This window comes from Halyomorpha halys, unplaced genomic scaffold (assembly GCF_000696795.3).
Source record: "Halyomorpha halys isolate HHAL.00 unplaced genomic scaffold, Hhal_1.1 Scaffold53.1, whole genome shotgun sequence".
NCBI lineage: Eukaryota > Metazoa > Arthropoda > Insecta > Hemiptera > Pentatomidae > Halyomorpha > Halyomorpha halys.
Genome location: NW_027109243.1, coordinates 1,395,528 through 1,410,027, shown reverse-complemented (window position 1 = coordinate 1,410,027; position 14,500 = coordinate 1,395,528). Strand labels below are relative to the sequence as shown.

The 14,500-nt window shown below is 28.6% G+C and overlaps 1 protein-coding gene across 5 annotated transcripts in view; it reads right to left on the bottom strand.

The window, feature by feature from the left end:
- Positions 1–14,500, bottom strand: part of rdgB (retinal degeneration B) — a 184,052-nt gene that overhangs the window by 56,567 nt on the left and 112,985 nt on the right. For all 5 annotated transcript variants that reach the window (XR_001344934.2, XM_014438141.2, XM_014438155.2 and 2 more), the window contains 7 exons: positions 13,521–13,583; positions 10,866–10,960; positions 8,291–8,423; positions 5,085–5,288; positions 1,391–1,530; positions 1,163–1,280; positions 948–1,079 (listed from right to left, as the gene is read on the bottom strand). Coding sequence is in view for 4 of the 5 variants with exons in the window: in XM_014438141.2 (XP_014293627.1) it covers positions 948–1,079; positions 1,163–1,280; positions 1,391–1,530; positions 5,085–5,288; positions 8,291–8,423; positions 10,866–10,943 (805 nt within the window). In the remaining variant the exon portion in view is untranslated. The remainder of the gene's footprint in view (positions 1–947; positions 1,080–1,162; positions 1,281–1,390; positions 1,531–5,084; positions 5,289–8,290; positions 8,424–10,865; positions 10,961–13,520; positions 13,584–14,500) is intronic.

Genomic DNA, 14,500 nt, shown 5'->3' with positions numbered 1-14,500 from the left:
TCTATCATACACAGCTTTTATTACACTAATAATCTTCAATAATTCCAAACAAATAACAATATTATTAATAGATTATCATACCTTAATACAATTTTAGAACCAAATCATTTAAAAAACAACTTCATGCAGGCTACTCAGCCCAGGTCATTCATATAAATCCACAATTTACTCTAATTAGTCAATTATTCATATTAAATTAAAAATTAAAATTATTTACCACAGTCAACTTTTATTGTTAAAATTAATGAAAAGACAAATATTGTTGTGATAAATTTTGACAAAGAAGGTTGACTGTGGTAAATAATTTTAATTTTTAATTTAATGTGAACAATTGACTAATTAATTTGTGGACTTATATGAATGACCTAGGCAGACTAGACTGTATGAAGTTGTTTTTTAAATGATTTGGTTCTAAAATTGTATTAAGCTGTGATAATCTATTAATAATATTGTTATTTATTTGAAATTGTTGAAGATCGTATATGTAGTAAAAGCTGTGTGTGATAGATTGTCCTTGAGGATGGCCGTAATGACTAAAATGTCGGACTTATAAAGGAATGAAAAATGTTTCGAGACTAAAACGGATAAAATTTTATTTATTTAAACAATATTAACCAGTCTCGAGAAAGTGTTAAAATTATAAATAAAGTAAAAAAGTTTATTTTTTCTCCTTTTAACACGATGTAAATGTCGCACTCTATAGCCCAGACACTTGCTATACTTGAACAGATAAAACATTTCAGCCTAGCATTGATAGATAAGGTGATATATCAACTATTTTCACACATGCTCATCAACTGTATCATCACACTCGCTACAATTACAACTGGTTCTTTAATTGTAAAAAAAAAAAAAAATTGACCTATGAAAAGATGGTTTTTTATGTTATTGACTGAGCTCTTTCCTATCTCTACTTATTAACAGATCTGGTACTGCAGGATTTTTACCTGACATAGTCATTTTTAAGGCTTCTTGTGTTTGCCTTTCAATCTGCCTAATATCATCCATGGTGAGGCCATACCATTCATCTTGCCATGCCCACGCTTGCCTATGAGCCCGTACCATTGTTTTGCGCAAAGCTTGAATATGAAAAAAAAAAAATTAAAAATATTTTTGTCATAAGCTATTAAAAAGGATAAAAAAATATGTAAAAGAGACTCACCAACATCATGGATGAATTTTTCTAATTTAGTCTGCATGCCCCAATACCGGAATTCAACTTTACATAATTTATAGGCACACATGATGGACTTCCCATTAGGGAGGGGCATTTTTTTATCCTACAAAAAAATAAATAAATAAAAGGTACCAAGTCTTAGATCAATTTAATAATAATAATAAAATATATAAAGTATGATTATGAAACCAAATATGATAATATAGATCTTACTTGACATTCTTCCCAATAATCTTTGAGCCATGTTTCAGCTAAAGGGCCACGATTGGTTTTTTCTGAAACATATAACGCAGGATCTTCTTCTCTGACGTAGTCAGTACCATGAGGTTGGTCTTTTACAACATCAATCAAATCTATAAATGACAATAATTACTTTAATTATATTATTTCAAAAATTTTTTGAGACAAGGTAAATTTTTATTAAATAAATCAATATTATATCCAATATCAGTCTCAACACTTTATTTATTCATTTGTCCTACGTTTCGGCCTTTCTAGCCATCTTCAGGGACATCTTCAATATAAAAATCCTTCTCACATAAATTATTATTTTCTATTTGCAGGCTATTCTGCCCAGGTCATTTCTTTATTTAAAGTTAAAACCTCTTTATTTAAATTTTAAAACCATTCATTCATTTATTCTATAAGATTGTCCACAGTATCAAACACCACACCATATAACAAACCCTTTATTCATCCCTATCACCACTTATTGGATAAAGGGTTTGTTATATGGTGTGGTGTTTGATACTGTGGACAATCTTATAGAATAAATGAATGAATGGTTTTAAAATTTAAATAAAGAGGTTTTAACTTTAAATAAAGAAATGACCTGGGCAGAATAGCCTGCAAATAGAAAATAATAATTTATGTGAGAAGGATTTTTATATTGAAGATGTCCCTGAAGATGGCTAGAAAGGCCGAAACATAGGACAAATGAATAAATAAAGTGTTGAGACTGATATTGGATATAATATTGATTTATTTAATGACAATAATTACTTTAAATAAAATTTATGTAACTAATCAAACTTTAAAATCAAAGAATAAAAAAAATTCAGATATCGGCGAAGAACTAATCTTAGAACATTTTATTTCATCGAATAAATGAAACCTGACTTAAGGCACTTTTGTTTTCCCTTCATTCAACTGAATTATTTATTTGAGAAATATACGATATTTATTCATCAATGGTTCATTCATGAATAAGGATCGTATCCAAGACAATTTCAGCTATCAGTTTTAACTATAGCTATTTTTTGTCCATCTATGGTCACAGAGATTCACATTCATTCATGATTTTTGGAGTACAGTCCAGGCTCAATCGTAATCTTTCATGGCAATCCAAAATGGCTAATAATTAAATTGTGACTGACTCTGAAACTCTCATTTAATACAATTAAGACAATAAGAATCATTGTAGTGTTCAAATTTAAATTTGTTTGACTAATGAGGTTTCTCAAGTCAATTAACTTTACCGAAATAAGGAAAGATATATATATTTTATTTATTTAGAAAATTACATCAAATAGGGTTCAACCAGATGACAACATTTATCGGTTGGTGCTAAAATAACACATAAAAATGATAGATATAAATGAAATTTATTAATTGATATTTTGACTAGTAGTGCCTTTGGAAAACACTAAAATTTATAAGATAGATTGATCTCTAAATTGATCTCTAGTGATACAACTAATAGTTCAATTAACAAATAATAAAATGAAAATAAAGTAAAAAAAATAAAATAAAAAAATAATAATAATAAAAATAACTGAAAGGACTTCGAAGTGAATAATAATGCTGCAAACTTACAATTAGTGAATTAATATAATAATGAGAATAAAACAAGATGATACAAGAATACGATAAAAATAAGGATCTAGTAATATCTAAATAAACAATATTTATAACTAAACACTCACGTATATAGCTAATTTTAATCATAATATACTGAGTAATTATGTGGAGTTAAGAAAAAATACAGGCAGATATGGTCATTTGGTGAAGCAAAATCAGTTATTGGGAAAAATAAGTAATTTACCAATATCTATATATATAAAAGGGACCAGTCGAATCTTTGTCCGTTTTATATTAATTTTTAGTGCCCTTTGAAATTATAAAATGCAAAGAAAATTCATACAAAAATCCAAGCAAATCTTTCACCTTGATTTGTTCAGGAAATTTTTTTTCCACCTGATGTTAATTGTTGATACAATTTTACCTACATACGCATTGAGGTACCAACTAATATTTTTTTGAATGTGTGTTTTGTGTATAATTTTAATTTCACTATATGTACCCAAGACACAGAGTCCCTCTATGTTACTATCTGATATAGATTGAGCCTTGAGTTTTGTGGTAAAAAGAATAAAAAATATCGATATAGCTTTTAAAACATAATATAAATTTCTGTTTGTTCCTTATCGCATATATTTGTTTAATTTATGTTACCAAATCATAATAATGGAAGGTGAGAGTAGCAGCGTGGTAACGTGCCTGTCGGCCAACCCAAAAATAAAAGGAATGGTTTGAATGTACATCCACAGAAAATTTTTCAATTACTGACCGATTTACGGGCTTTTTTGTTTTTCAAAATGCTACATGTCACTATGAGAAGGTTTAAAGCTACTGTAATCCCCTATTTGACAGGTAAAAAAAAATTTAGGAACTAAACATTACTTCGGAGTATAGCTCAGAAAGTATACTTTTTTTCACGGTTATTATATAACCACCGTTGTCTCTTTCTAAAGAATCAGAAAAAAAAATATTACCATTAAATGATTTTATATTTACAAGAAATCATAAAAATTTAATAAGGATTCGAGTAAAGTGGATCAACAAAATTTATTTTAGGACGAAGTGAATCATATTCATTTTTAGTGTAGTTCTTAAGAAATTAAACATTAGAAATGTTTGAAATTAATTTATTCGGAGGGTTTTGTTTTTTCCTGATGTGCATTGTTCATATAACCGATCATAATAATTTAGCCTACTATTTCAAACTATTTTATAACAACCATTGAAAAGCTGAATGTCTGGTCTTCCAAACAATAATAATGCTTAACTAATAAGAGTTAACGCCCTTATAAGGGGGAAAAGTTAATTTCAAATATAGAAAAACTTTTCAAACGTTTGAATAATAACTTTTAAAATAAATTTAATTAATAAATTTTTTTTTAAAATAAACTCTGGCTCTTATAACGGACCTTTATAACTCCGGCTCTAATTAGGCTTGTTTAATTAGGTCAAATTTATGCCATTTGGTGCGGTTAATAAACCCCTTAAGTTTTGTGTAGATCAGCTGAGTTCTGCGAAAGTTATTGCTACTTCTTTTTTTGATTTTTCAAAAGAAATTAAAGGCTCATACACATCAAATTGTAACAATAACCATGTAAGACCCACCATGCAGATCAGGTATTAAAGTAATATTTAAAAAAAAAAAATTATATTGAGGTTTTTGTTGTGTCGAGGTACCACAGTATAGACAAACTTTTGCTCTTTTCCAAACTTTTTATAATTCATTCATTCCTATGTCTAACTGATAAGTTCTTTTATTAATGTATACTTTGCAGAAGTACACCTTCAATAATGTTTGACTAATGCAACCTATTAGTTGCAAATGAAAATTGAGTGATCTCATGATCCCTTTATGGGCAAAAATTTGGCAATACAAAAAATGCCTTTTAATCCCTTGAGAGAAAACAAAAATAATAATTTATTTTTTTAGTTCAAAGATAGTAATAATAGTGAAACATATTATTTATTTAATTTAAATTAGATTAAATTACTGATTTAGAATTAATTTTATGTATTGAAATTGGTTAATTTTTTTTATAGTTTAAAAAGATTTATACTAATTACATTAGAAATGGTTCATAAATAATTATTGAAGTAAAGCCATTACCAACAATCCTACTGCGCAGATCATTTCCTGTCAGTTTGAACACATTTTCTTGATGTCCATTATCTGCGAAATAGTAAGTTTCTATTTCCAACAAAAACTTTTCAACAAAAGGACAGGTATAACGAGTTTTCGTGTAAGGGTAAGCGTTCCATGCTTCTTCCTCGACACACAATGCTGATTTCGGTAAGAGACTTTTTAGCCAACCTATGAAAAAAAAAAAGAAGTTTATTAGATGAAAAGCTTTACTCTTTAGGTGTCTATACAAGGAGCTACTGAAAAGAATCAGATCAGTGAATTCAATTACAAACTAGTTCACGATGAGCCATAATCAACATAAACATTAGTATGTTATAGATAGCACTACTAGTTACTAACAAGTTAGTATTGAATCATTGTAAGTATCAAGTGAATAAACTTTAGTAATTTTCCAGTTGCTCTGAAGAGAGTAATTAATCTCTTCTTTTTTTTCAAATATTCGTTTTTATTTATTACTATATACAGATTGCCAAAAGGTTGTAACATATACATGGTACATTTTCAGGTGCAAATACCTTCTGCATGATACACGGAGGTGATTTCAATTTTATTTTTTACACATTTTATAGTTTTAAACAGTTAGGGAAAAACCCAACACAATGAAAAGAAAAAGTCATTAAAAAGGCCAATATAGTAGGTAAAATAGTGAAGAAATGAAGAATTAATACATTAGGTTAAAAAATAATATATATAGAACAAACAAATTTTGTACAATTCAGGTTTAAAGTTTTGCCCATTAGTATATGTTTGGTACATTTTTGGGCTAATCTTTTTAGTGATATCTTGTTGTAGTCTTCTATTTTTTGTATGAATAGTTTGTTGAAAATAGGAGTAACAGAGAAAATGTTTTGTGAACAGTTTATTCTCGTCGAGAGCTGAAAGTCAGACAAAATACTTGGAATTCTGATGAAGCAAGGATAGTTAGTTATTCACTATCTTTAAACATTTTTAAATGATCTCTAATAGCCTATAGTTAGTCACAAGTAGAGCTCCAAACAGGAGCGGAATAAGTTATTAATGGGCGTTGAGCTTTGGGGCTCCACTAAATCATCAAATTCCTCTCATATCCAATTCATACAATCCAAAATCCTTAATCTCTTCACTTTGTCACAAATAAAATCATCCATCAGGACCTCAATGTTCCATATGTTGCCACTTTGGCCATCCCTTTGCCTTGCCATACTTTGCCATTCTTCCCTATTTCTCGTAAGGTTCCTAGTCTGTCGGAGGTCCTTCCCCCTCACCCTACAGAGTCACTCAATGTAGTCAAGAAATGATATCCTAGGGCAGCCCCTAGCTCTTCTGCCATCTGGGAAATATTTCATAGTCTTTAGAGGATCTCTGTGGTCGTCCATTCTGTTAACATAGCCAAACCACTTTAGCTGATGAGTTTCCAGGAGCTCTTTCAGTGGGCCTATCTGCAGTTCCTGACCGATTCTTTCATTGCGAACTCGCTCCCTCCTTGTTTTTCCAATAGTCCTTTGCAAAAATTTCATATTGGCAGTGGTGATTCTCTTGTCGGTCTGTTAATATCCAACTCACCGTCCATACAAAAGTTTGGTAGATATACTGTCTTGAAGATGTGTAGTTTGGGATCTTTGCCTACTTCTCTCTTCCCTACCACAGTGTTACATATCTGGTAGTAAACTGCATTTGCCTTGTTAATCCTGTTAGATATTTCTGAGTCCACCTTTCCAGATCCGTCTATCACCTAACATTGGAGCTCTTCATACCATCTCATAACCGCCAGTTGCAACTTTTCCACTGATTCCAGAATCAATATCACGTCATCGGCATAGATGAGAAGCTGTATCACTACAGGATTAAGATTCCTTCATCCCAGAAATGTCCTATCCGTTCTTCTCTTGCAAATGGATACCACTTCATCCATGAACAACAAGAACAACAGAGGGCTGCCTCCTTGTTTGACTCCCGAAAATCAGTTCCACCAAATTTAAATAACTCTCTTCGAACATGCAATAAAAAAGTAGGAAATTTGAAAGTTTCACATATAATCTTTCAACGTATTTATGAACCCAAAAACTTTCTTTTCTCTTTCTCTAATACTAGGATATTATCACCACTTTTTTTAATTTCACCACTATAATCAAAATCAGAATAGGTTTATTCATATTAGTTCTTTATTTGAGGGACCCTTGATTGGTTTTTGCAATATTGGAGATAACAATTATAGTAATAAATAAGTAAATAATTAATATAATTGTGATTTGTGCTGTTATTGAGTTGAATAGTTTAATTAATTTAATTGATTCATTATAATTTAGATAACTAGTAAAAAGATTAATATTATATTGAATTATTGTACTGTAAATTATGATTCTTAATAAAATGAACATTATAATGTTTTTTACTGATAAATTAATTTTTTCGTTTGATGCTACTCTTGATTTATTAAATAAACAATACCACTTGATATAATAATGATAATAATATATGAAAAGGAGAAGAATTTTATTATATATCCAATGATTACAGCGACAGTTATTGTTTGTAAAATAAGAATTAGTCCTATTCTTAAAGTGTGATTTAATGCTAATAAAATTATTGATAGAATAATTATTCTTAATAATAAAAATTTTAACAAATTCAGTAAACAGTATATAAAAATACCAATTTTGGAGATTGGAGATGAGTTAGTTCTTTTTACTGAAGTTTTAAAGGTTAAACCCTATTTATGATTTACAAAATCATTGTTTTATATTAAACTATTAATACTTGTTTTTTAAAATATATTTTATTGTTTAGTTTTTTAAGTGGAATTGTTTTGTTTTTTTTATTCAACTTGTAAACATCTTTGGCTTTGTTTGTTGAGCTTGGTATTCATGGTTTTATGTGTAATTTTGTCGTTATTTTTAGTAATGTATAATTATGGTTATGAGCTTTATATTGTCTTGTTATTTTTTTGTTTTTAAAGAATAGATTTATTATGAAAGATTATGACCATGTCCTGTTTTCATATTCACAAAGAATGGACATCTGGTTGGGATACTTAAGTTATCTGGAGTAGGTGGATCAAGTCACCAGTGCATTAGTAACTGATCATTAATTTCGATAGCAAACTTGTTTCGTTTCTTTTGAGTAGCTCCATGCATAGGTCTTATAATTAATAATAAAATATCAAATTAAATAATAATAATTCATTTTCTTACCTGGTAAATGACTTCCAACGTGATAAAGTTTGCGTGTATATTGACCTTTACCACCAGGTCCATCTTCGTAAGGATCATTTAAAAGGATTTCGACACCGCTTCCAGCTCCTCTGCTTTCTTCACGGCTTTTTTTCTGACAAAAAAGTAGATAATTGTAAATGAAATATTAATTAACTCATAAGTGAAAAATAGAAAACAAATTAAATAAACCTAACAAATAAAAGGAATATTAACAAGTAGATTAAATAAACTTAAACACTTAAGAGTGTTAGATGATATATGATTGAATGATAAGAGACCTGTAAAGTTATTCATACAGTGTAATCTTGGTAATTTGAACTCTGGTAGTTCGAACACTCCAGTAATCCGAACTGGCATAAAAAAAAAGTAATTTTTTTTAAGGGAACTCAGTAAGTAATAACATTTTTTTTTTCAAATAAAAGTGCAAATGTGTAAAGGACAGTTATAACGTCCCGATCTATACAGGCAAGTTATTGTAATCAAAAGGGGAAATTTTCGACAGTTTCAATTTCGGGTAATCTAATTCCTATTAAAGTGTTCATAATATATTTTCTTGAAATTAGAAATACATAATACCTATTGCATATATCATTTGATTCCGTAAAACTAACTTAATTAATAGTAGAAATAGGTATAATCCAAATTTTGTTGGTGATCCAAACATTATTTTTTTCATTAAAAGTATAAATGAATGATATAGATGTTGATGAAGAGGTTGAAGGTCATGAGGAGAATGAGTTCACATTTAAAACTCATGAGGAAATTGTACAGGGTGTTATAGAAGTCTCTACTAATGAAAAAGAAGAAGTTGAAAGACAAGTTGAGGAACTAACGCCAATAAAGAAGCAGAAGAAGCAGAGTCACATTTCAATCACAGTCTGTGGGCAACAGGAAATGATTTACCGTGGCAGCAAGTACTTCTCTTACAACATCTGAGAGAAGAAGCAGGGAAGAAGTTTTAGCAGAAGTCTCAGAAAAAAACCAAAAAAAAAACCGACTTCTTTAAAAAAGATTAACTTTTTAAAACTTCAAACTGTGAAATTTCCAATAAAATATGTAAAAAAAAAAAAATTAAATAAATAAAAATAGTTAAGTACATTTATATCGTTGAATTTTTTTACACCATTTTTCCAAATACTTTCCATAATCCAAACACCCCGATGCAGCAATCAGTTCGGATTACAGAGATTAGACTGTATTTTATAAATTTAATTTATTAAATTAAAATTTTTAATTGACTAAATAAAAGTTCATGATATAATCTATAAAAAATAAAAGTTAATAAACATACAATTCAGTTTCTTCTCATATTAATTTATTTTCAGAAGAAATACACTTCTGAGATCCATTTTTAATAGTTATTTATGAAATGGTCGGTTCTAAAGAAAAATAAATAATCAATCAAAGAGAGGTTTTGTAAATAGTGAAGTAAAACTACAGTCGTTTACTTTATTTATAAAAAAAAATTACAAGATGACAGTTACATTAAAATACATTTTGCTAACAAAATTATTATCTTTAAACATAATTATATTTCTTTTCTTTTTAATGTGTTTTTACGTAATCCTTAAGGGTCATTGGTGTTACGAAATACTCTTTAAATTTGATTACAATAACATGTTTTCTTCCTTTATGAATTTAATCTTCTTGTATTGTGACATTCCTAGATTAATCTTAGAATTTGCCAAATTCAAAGCCCTTCACAATATGATATTTGCTGCTTGGACTAAATCATACTTTTGACATGTGGGCACCTTGAGACACCAAAGAAGGTTCTAATATACAAAAATATTTGAGAGCACGTTCTAAAAAAACTCGCCATATCTACTTTTAATAATAATCAAGATGGTGATAGATTCTGAATATTCAAACCCAGGCCTATCAGACCCCAATGAGAGAACTGTGCAACAGTAGCTTTTTTATATTTATATTAATATTGATTAATAAAGCATTATATTAATTTTTGCTGATATTGCTCACTTCTCTCATTAAAGACTAATAGATACGGGTTTGAGGATTTAGAGTACACCTTGATTTTTATTTTTTAAAAAACAGACATGGGGAGTAATTTTACACAATTTGGCATATATGACAAAACAATTAAGTACTTTCAGTAGATCAGATGATCCATGGCCTAAGTTGAAAATGGAATAATTGTTTGCTCAAACCTAAGGAGGAACTGTATTAAGTAATAAATGGTATATAAAATAAAAGGAACAAAGAAAAAATACAATTATTGAAAATAACTAGGCCAAAATCTGATCGGTTCAGTAAATTCAGCTTTTTGGTAATAAGAAATTGCTACATAATAATCATCATCCTCAAATATAAGGATTAACCCTAAGAAAACCCAATGACTAAAGATGGAAGTTGTTCGCATCAATTATACTTCCAAGACTTATATACCAAATATTTTTGAACCTTGATATATCCTATGCATTCGAAACTTCACATTAAAATTATGATTATACTTAATTTAACAAGCATAAATTAAATAAACATTATTTGTATAAATGTAATAAATGCACATAAGAAACATTATTTTATAACTTACTGCTATCATATAAAGTTGTGCAATGCGGTACTCCTCTACGGTGAGAGGCAGCGGGATCCTATATTCTTTGATAAGCATTTTGCTTTCAAGAGGGCCTGGAAAAAATTTAATTAAATTTAAAAATATCTATACTGAAACATAAAAATATTTAATTAGTAATAGTAGTTTATCGGCTTGACTGTTGAATAAGTTGTAGTTTTGATTTTTAACAGATAATATTTAAATAAGTTTTTTTTTTTTTTTATGTTTCAATCTGATACAACTTATCTTTAATAAATTAAAAATTATAAAGAAAAAAAAATTTACTGCGAATTATTTGTGAACCAAAATCACTTAATGAGATAACATTGTATTCTATTAAAATAAATTGACATATTATGAAAAAATCAAGGGAAAATTTTGCTAATTAAGGTGTTTGGTTATAAAACATTGGTAACTGATATTTTTCATAAATTGCAGTTTTTATAATTTTTTTTTCTTTAAGGCTGATTTCATAAATAGTTGAAAAAATCTTATGGAATTTTTTTTTTTAAGACAATAGTATTGATATTAAGTTATGGTAAGCAACTCCTGGTTGAAGACAAAATATTGTAATTAACAAACAATTTAACATTGTAAAAGTATTCATTTTTGCAGTTATCATGTTTTACAACTGAGCGCTTCAGTTACATTTTTTTTTTACTATCTACCTCTGCCTTAACCAAATTTACGCTTTTTTAGTATTGAAAAAACTGTTAAATACTCAACGATTAATAATAATTCCTGATAATTTCACAGTTTTATCAATTCTGTAGCCTGAATTTGGTGCAGGCAGATATACCACTATCCAGGAAAAGCAACAATATACAGTATTTCATTTCTTAATGATAAAATTATATATAAAAAGTAATTGTTAAGTCAAAGTGACCAAAAAAAATTATATAAGAAATTTTTTATTACTTAAATGTTAGAAATTTCAAATTAACTGAGGAATAAGGGAGAGACAATAAACATATTACACAGAAAAATTATATACCTCAAATAGAAATATAATAATAACAAGAATGAATGGGCGTTGATGACCTCAGGGTTTTACGCCCTAAAGCCAACAACAACAATAACAAGAATGAGAATATCTATCTACAATCCAATATGAAAAAAATATACGAGAAGATAACTAAATACGTTTATAGCCAGTATAGACTGAAATAAGGTTTTAAATTAAAATAAAACGAATAAACTTTATCTAGCGGTAAATAAAAAAAAAATTAAATAATCTTCAAAATTTTATTTAACAGTGACAGGAGTTAGCCAGTTTATATTTTATATTTTTTTATTTTATATTTTACACTAAAAACATACATTAAAAAAAAAATTTAATTATTAGCATATAATTTGAATTTTTGTACATCTTAGTATTATTTCAATTTAAGCAAAAAATAATATTTTATTATCTTGCTAGGACTCTTATTTAATGCACTGATTATTTCTACTTAAAATATCATTAAATTGTGATAAATGGCAGGAAGTTGTATACAAACATTAAGAAAATTCACCACTGATGTAATAAATTTTATTGAGGGCAATTAAGGTTATCGCAAGTTTCCTGTGCTGTATTATTGTATCAAATCAATTTGTGGTACATTCACATTCATCAAGGAAGAAATACAACTAATAATCACAAAACAAGAATGGTATGGTAACCAAAGATTTCTTACAAAAATAAATGCAAAAAAAATTGCATTTTAAATGAGAGCATGAAAGCTTATACATTTTTTATAAGTAACACAGTTTATTTAATGTTTGAAGAAAGATAAACAAAATAAAACAAAGTAATATTACTATATAAAAAAATACATATATGATTTAAAATAAATATATTTCTATATACTTTAATAAATTATTTCTACAAAACAAATGAATAAAAATATTAATGTTAAGAAAAGATAATAAGAAAATCGGTACTGCTACAGCTCATGAAGGTCAGAGGTTTTTGTACTTTGTAAGGAAGTACTGTTTCTTAAACAATGGTTGTGCAAGGTGCTTTGTTCATGATCACGTTCCTATTAATGATAAAAATAAAAATAAATAGGTACTGCTATAACCTAGGAAGAGTCAGGGGTGCAGTACTTTGTAAGGAAGTACTGTAACTAGACGAACAGTTGTGCAAGGAGGTGATTCGGTCATAATCACGCTTGACCGCTTTTTTTCCCCAATTAAGGATACCCACTTTATGAGGCTGGGTGGACCCCAGAGAGCCCCCAAACCCACAGGGTTAACTCATAGCTACAATAACAGAATAAATAATTATCTTTCGCAGCCGGATCAATTACCCTATTAATGATAATATAATAAAAATAAACTAATCTGACATATGGAAAAATATCAGAAAATAAAATAAAATAATAGTAGTAGTTAAAATAAAAGGATATAACTTTGACATAACAAAACAAAATAAAAACCTTTTTGAAGTATTTATACGAAATAGAATAAAAGTTCTCTATTTTAAAATTACATTGGTTAGAAGAATTATTTCAAGTATTGCACCTATCTTAAGACTAATAGAGACTGAGAATGTTATAAATGGTCAAATAAAATTCCCATAACAGACATTTCTCCTAGCATATTCAAAATATCATTTATAAATAATCCTTTATAAAATATTGCTCTACTTACACAGATGAAAGAATTACAAACGAGAGGAAGTCCATACTGACTTCCTCATCCATAAGGGTGCACCTGTGAACAGAAACCAAAATTAAAAACAAATATAATCATACACTATTATTATATTTTCAACATAAAAACATTTGAATATCAAAGAGTCATTGTTAAAAAATTTGTATTTCAGAGTTTTTGATGAACCGAAAAAAAAGGAATCTCTTTTTTTTTTTTATTTTAATTTATTTATTGATATTTAAAACTGCATTACAAATATACAAAACAATTAAATTTGATGTTAGTTATGTAATGACATGACACAGACATGTTAAGAATCTAACCATTGATAGAACTCCGATAACATTTCTAGAGAAGATCTCAAGGTCATCTTCTTTTCAGACATCTAGGAGGACTATAAGGTAATGAAGTAGAAACTAGGTTAGAAACAAGTGGGTTTCAGTAGTTGGGAAGCTTATCATGGAAGATTTGTTATCTGGTTTTGGGACAAATTGGCAACATATGGAACATCAAGGTCCTGAGGAAAGACTTAATCTGTGACAAAGTAAGAAGCATTAAGGATTTTGGATTGTGAGGAATGAATAGAAGAGAACTTTTATGGTTTAGTGGAGCACCAAAGCTCAACACCATATGTTCAGATAGGCCTTAATATTAAAAATTAAAATATGTACCACTACAACCCATGAAGGGTCAGGGGTACTATAGGAAATAGTGTCACCAGATCAACGGTTGTGCAAGGAGTTTTGTTCAGAATCACATTGGACTGCCAGATTTTTACTTAATTAAGAAACATTAGTTACCCAATTAATTTGGCTGCGTGGACCCCAGGAGGGCACCAGAACCCACACAGTTGCTGGTTCGAATCCGGCCTGGGACGTTGACTTTTTTCATTGAGTGGCGGTCCCACAAAATGAAGAACTTTGACCCCCAACCATGGTTAGGCAGTATAGGACTCCAATGGGAGTCTTGGCCGAAAA